Raw genomic sequence first — 6,149 nt, 5'->3', positions numbered from 1 at the left:
TGCTGATAACTGATAACTGAATGTTTGCAGATCTCTGCAGATTCTCGGGGTCTGGAATGTGATTCACTTCTTGTTTTTCAGGTCCTGCCTCGGTGCTGGCCTTCCTCCGGGCACATCTTCGGAAGGCCGAGCCTTGTAAACTGTTGAAGATGCTGGTGGTGGGCCCTCCGAGGCAGGGGAAGACGGCGCTCCTGGAGGCTCTGCTAACAGGAAAACCGTCCCCCTTCACCCCGGCAGAGTGCAGCATCTCCAGGTTCAGCTGGGAGCTGGATAAACCCAACACCAGCAAAAATAACGTGAGGAACCCCGACGGCACACGCCGCAGCTCCACAGTCTCAGCCTCTGAACGTTCTGCTCTGGTTCCCACAGAAGGACTCTGTGGTGTTCAACGTGTGGGACGTTGGGGGTCCGGCCAGCATGACCACAGTCAACCAGTGTTTTTTCACCGATAAGGCTCTGTATGTGGTCATCTGGAACCTGGCTCTCGGAGAGGAGGCTGTGGCCAACCTGCAGACATGGCTGCTCAACATCGAGGTGAGTTTCTGTCCCGCCGCTCCCAGGACACACAGAAACACGAGTTTTCTACATGTTGGTCTGCAGGATCTTTTATCTTAAAGGTGACCACTTCTCTCCGCTTGTCTGCTATCAAACCTACGAGCGAACCCTCACAAGAACTTCTGATTCTGAAATCAGTCCGTGATGCCTTTAAGAAACGTATGTTTGTGAAAATACAACCAACCCAGATTTAAACAGAAATATCATCTTTATGCACCAACATGAACCACAGCTCCCAGAAGGGAGGACCAGGGTCCTGATCCAGACCCAGATGGAGTCTTTTCTGGACTTGGATCAGTTGATCAGGGTTTTATTTCTGGTAGATGTTCCTGTCTGTGGGCTGATGGTCTGAATAAATAAAACTAGTGTGGCTGCTGCTAACATTAGTTTTTGGAAAAATTACTTTATTTAGTCCTCGAAGGCCTTAATTTGTTTAACTAAAGATAAGTCATAAATGCCAAGTACTTCCTGTATCAGTTCCTCTTATTTACAGCGTGTGGTTAAGGAATATCTTGCAGTAATGATGATTCAGCAACATTAGCTTCATTAAAGTCTGGTTTAGGTGAGTAAACATATCAGGCTGGTTCCTCTCTCCAATAAACTGACTGAAACCTTCTCAGGAGATGGTTTCTGTTTCTTTAAGAATGAGCTCAATGTGAGCGCCTACAGGCCGAGCAGAACTGGACCTTCTGTGGTATCGATCCGCCTCCACCGTACGTCTTCTTTGTGCCGTGTGTAGGCCCGTGCACCAAACTCTGCAGTGGTGGTTGTGGGAACACATCTGGACCTGATCGACACCAAGTTTCGGACCGAGAGGCTGGCGACGCTGAGAGCTTATGTTCTGGCTCTGTGTCGATCGCCGTCAGGAGCCCGGGCCAGCGGTTACCCCGACATCACCTGCAAACACCTGCAGTGAGAAGACCTTTGGCTTTCTTCTTCTTATTCAGGCTCAGATTTAAGGTTCCAGTAAACCTGGAGGAGTTAATAGTTGCATCTGAATCACATCTATTTTACAGACTGTGTCAGAACTTGGGTTGTAGATGAAACTGATTGTTGTTGTGCTGATCAGAAGCCGGCGGACTAACAGCCCGTCTCCTGTCTCTGTGGCAGCGAAGTGTCGTGTAAAACCTTGGAGGGGTTGGAAGGTCTGAAGACTCTGATCTACCAGGTTTCTCTCTCCATGAAAGACAACAGCTCAGCCTGTGGGAGCAAACTGCTGGGCAGGCTGGTGAGTCGAATTCAGAGAAAGTTCATTCATGCTGGTTTTTACTCAACAAGGAACACAACTTTTTATTCTTAATTTTACTGAAATCCTGCCTCACCTGAATGTAAAACCGTTTGTAAGGCAGATCTTTTGCTTCCTTCAGATTCCCAGGAGCTACTTTGTTCTCCAGGAGGCAGTGACGGCAGAGAAGAAGAGACGAAGTGATGAGGGACAGGTCCAGTACCTGACTGAGGACCAGCTGGACGGCATCATCGAACAGAACCCAGGAAGTGACATCAGAGATTATGAAGATCTGCAGACTGGTACTGATGCCTGTTTGACCTTTTCACCCTCGTTCAGCTACTACCACACCAGCTGAGTTAGAGCCATTTGAGGGTTTCTAAGGTCTGTTGGCTGTGGCGGCCATCTTGAATTGGACTGACTCCAACAGTTCTTCCAATGATCACTTCAGTGGTTTAAGACAGATTTGACTGATTAGGAGCAGATTTCATGTTTCGTCCTTAAATGTAAAGCTTGTGACTCAAATAAGGTTTTCTCTTGTTTCTCCTTCTGCAGCCATCAGTTTCTTAATTGAAACAGGAACCCTGCTGCACTTCCCTGATACCAGCCATGGCCTGTGCACGCTCTACTTCCTGTGTCCCGTGTGGCTGTCCGATTGTCTGGAGAGGCTCATTCACCTGAAATCCTCCTGCTCTGACGTCAGGAACGGCGTGATCCAGGCTCAGGGCCTCAGGGTCAGATGGAGGAGGCAGAACTTCACCTGCTGTCGTGTTTGAATGATTTTACTGACTTTCATCATGTCTGTTGTACAGATTCTGCTGGCAGGAACAGGATTCACCCAACAAACAGAGGAACAGTACTTCCAGTTCCTGGCGAAGTTTGAGATCGCTCTGCCTGTGGCCAACAACAGGTAAACACTTCGTCCAAGCGCTCAGCGTCCACACCTGGCTGTGACCAGGAGGTTCTCATCCTCCATCATCATCCAGACCTAAGAACAGGACAGTCCACCTGCTTCACCTCCAGGAATGATTCTAATCTAACCTGAAGAGAACAAAAACACCCGACAGGTTCCACCGAGTCGTTCATAAACAGAACCAGAACCTGGTTCCAGCCCGGAACTGATCAGCATCAGAGGGACCTCCTCCAGAAAAGCTGTAGGTTCTGCTGAGGAGCTCCAGGTGTCTGTTAGCACAACACCAGGGCGGAAAGACATCAGCAATGACCTCAGAGAATCAATCTGGGAAGGGTCAAAGGTCATTTCCAGACTATCTGGAGTCCATCGTTCTACAGAGAGGAAAATTATTCACAAGAGGAGACATTTAAGACAGATTCACCCTGAAGGTCAGACCATGCAGTGCTCAGAGAAATGAGCTCCATCTCAGCCTCTACACGCCTCAGTTAGCAGGTCAAAGGTCAGAGGTTAAAGCCTCTTCTCTCTAAGAACAACATGGCAGCTCGACTTGAAGGAACCAGAAGACTTCTGGAGCAGAACCAGACCAGAGGACAGATGTTTACCCAGAATGCACTGCAGCTGTCAGCACGGCGGTGGAGGGCTGATGGTTTGGGCTGATTCTGGAGTCAGATGTGAGGCCATCTGTCCAACAAACAGGACAATGATCCCAAACACAGCAGAACGGTCCAGAACCAGAACCTGTGGTAGAACCTGCAGAGGTTCTTCTAACACCATGTTCATGTGTTTCTCTTTTTTTTTTTGTTTCTTTTTTGTTGCCGTAGTTACCTGCTGCCACACCTCCTGCCTCCAAAGCCAGCGATGGACATCCGTAACCTCCACCAGCACACCAACAACACCCTTCAGCGGCTCTTCAAGATGAGCTTCGTTCCTGCAGGGTTTTGGGAGCGCTTCATCGCCAGGATGCTCATCAGCCTCACAGAGATGGACCTGCAGGTAGGCGTCCAGCCAGAGTCTCTTTGTCCACCAGCGTCACAGAGTTGTTTCTTCTTCTTCTTCAACACTTCTTGTGTTGGTGCAGTTCTTCGATCTGTCCAAAAGGACTACTCGCAGTCAGCATCACCGGCAGTCGGTTATCTACAGCTTTGCTGGAAGCGAGAAGAAGAACCGATGCAACACCTTCAGAGTCCGACGCAGCCAAACTATCTACTGGAAGGAAGGACTTCTGGTCACCTTTGATGGTGGTTACCTCAGGTCAGACAGATCCGAACCGTAGTGTCCATGTTGTGTTTCATGAGGACGGGGTTCTGCTGGAAGTGACTCCAGAGCAGGAACTAACTGATGTCTCTGCAGGGTGGAGTCTTCAGATGTGAACTGGAAGAAGACAAAGAGTGGAGGAATAAAGATCATCTGTCAGTCGGACACCAGAGATTTCTCTGCCATGGCGTTCATCACGGATCACGTCAACTCTCTGATCGAACAGTGGTTCCCAGGTCAGTTCTTGTGTCTGTGGAACAACCAGAACCCAAGAACACCAGACAGCTTCAGGTCTGAGTCTGGATGTTCTGCAGAAGGTTCCTACAGTCAGGACTTTAAACCTTCACATGTCTCAGATGTTTTAAAGCTTTAATTTTGATCTCATTTTTAAAACGAATGATTTTACAAAAGCAGCAGTAAGTTCTCCACAAGAACTTTACACAAAGAATTTCTACAATATTAATGTTTTATTCTGTTCGTGTTTTTCTAAAATAATGTCCTTCAGATAAATAAAAACAGACTTCAGATTAAAAAAATACAAAGATCTTAAATTTAATTTAATCTTTTCGCAGCTCTGACGGCCACAGAGAGCGACGGGAGTCTTCTCATTGAGCAGTATGTCCCCTGTCCTCTCTGCACGTCTCGGGGTCAACAGGAGGCGGCGCCGTCCAGCGGGCTTACAGAGGAACAAGATGGCCGAAAGGGAGGCGGAGCTAGTGTTCATTACTTTAACATGGAGGACTGCGTTCTTGCTGCTGTGGAAAAAGAGCACGTCGTCTGTCCTCAGCACCCGGACCAACCGGTTCCCCTGCAGGAACTGGTCCCAGAACTCTTTATGACGGACTTTCCTGCACGGTAAGCTCTTTAAATACTTTACACACTCCAGATGAGTGCTGACGTCTCGATGTAACACAATAATAAAACTACATTTCTACTTTATACCATCTTTATTATCATTATACCTCATCTGTGGTTCTTAAATGATTTACCTGAGTCTGATCGGAGCACCGAGGCGCCGTCAGGAAGAACAAAATAAGGTTAACTTAGACGCAGACAAGATGGAAGGCAAACTGAAGCCAAAATGGCCGTTTTCTTGGGAGCTGCCATGTTGTATTTTTGGAGCTGGGGCTGTCCCCTCGAGGCTAAAGTCCCGCCTCCACGCCCTCCTAACTCGCTTACAGGCTGTCAATCACACTGAAATATGACACTTTAAACCCCAAATAACAAATAAAACTAAATGTTTTTTATGCATATTTGAACAAACAGAAAGGTAGAAGCTTCGTGAATCAACATCAGGAAAAAACTGAGCTGTAGTTTTATTTTTTAGTCATAAAAATGTCCCATTTATTTACCTACTGGGCGGGGCCTAAAAGCTGTACTGCAGCCAGCCACTAGGGGGCGCTCGTCCTCTGTGGCTTCAGCCTCCTGGTTCCTGCCCCGTCTCCAGTGCGTCTCTGTCGATACAAACGGGTTTTAAAGTGACGCTTCTCTCCCTAAAACTAAAGGTTCAACTGTGACTGAAAACCAACAAAATACCTTCAAGATTTCTACGTTTGTCTGAAATGTTCTCCTATCATTAAAACGTTTTTGTTTCAAGATGGCTTCTTTGAAAGTGTTTTTGTTTTTAAACAGGAATTTGTTTTTCCAGAATAGAAAGAGATAAAGAACTAAAAATTGATCAAAATGTTTGGAAATTTAAAGTTTTATCGGTTTTATCTGCTGTTCCTCAGCCTGTTTTTGGAGAAAGCCCAGCTGGAGTTCTCCGAGGACGAGAAGGACATCCTGGGTCAGGGCGGCAGCGGCACCATCATCTACAGAGCTCGATACAATCAACAACCGGTCGCTGTCAAACATTTCCACTTTAAGAAATGCAGACAGCTCAGCATCAGCAGTAATACAGGTAGGACCGGCCTGGTTTCTTTTCTCCTTCAGGACTTTAGTGTTTAACTCCTTTAGAAAAGATGGACTGTTTGATAAATTAGGACAAAGTTTGTTGTTTAGCACAACATTTTACATTTTCATGTCAAATATATATTTTTGAAGATTTGTTTGAATGATCTGAGTGAAGAAAGGAAACAGAGCCTCTGGTTGTGCAGGTTTTACGTCACACAGAAGATCAAGAAGCAGCAGCCGTGCTAAGCTAACGCTAAAGGAGTTTAAAAATAAGAATAAAACTTAAGCAATGACAGAATCCATAGATTC

The 6,149-nt window shown here is 46.7% G+C and overlaps 1 protein-coding gene across 1 annotated transcript in view; it reads left to right on the top strand.

The window, feature by feature from the left end:
- Positions 1-6,149, top strand: part of lrrk1 (leucine-rich repeat kinase 1) — a gene marked incomplete at its 5' end in the record, with an annotated part of 22,680 nt that overhangs the window by 4,198 nt on the left and 12,333 nt on the right. The window contains 12 exon segments of the mRNA XM_037979998.1: positions 82-296; positions 370-534; positions 1,295-1,467; positions 1,666-1,783; positions 1,923-2,082; positions 2,336-2,514; positions 2,593-2,690; positions 3,515-3,686; positions 3,772-3,944; positions 4,044-4,183; positions 4,520-4,802; positions 5,678-5,847. Of these exon segments, the coding sequence (XP_037835926.1) occupies positions 82-296; positions 370-534; positions 1,295-1,467; positions 1,666-1,783; positions 1,923-2,082; positions 2,336-2,514; positions 2,593-2,690; positions 3,515-3,686; positions 3,772-3,944; positions 4,044-4,183; positions 4,520-4,802; positions 5,678-5,847 (2,046 nt within the window).

The sequence above is a fragment of the Kryptolebias marmoratus genome, linkage group LG15 (assembly GCF_001649575.2).
Source record: "Kryptolebias marmoratus isolate JLee-2015 linkage group LG15, ASM164957v2, whole genome shotgun sequence".
In the NCBI taxonomy this organism is placed as follows: Eukaryota; Metazoa; Chordata; class Actinopteri; order Cyprinodontiformes; family Rivulidae; genus Kryptolebias; species Kryptolebias marmoratus.
The sequence above is the reverse complement of the archived record's forward strand: the minus strand, read 5'-3'. Positions and strand labels throughout refer to the sequence as shown.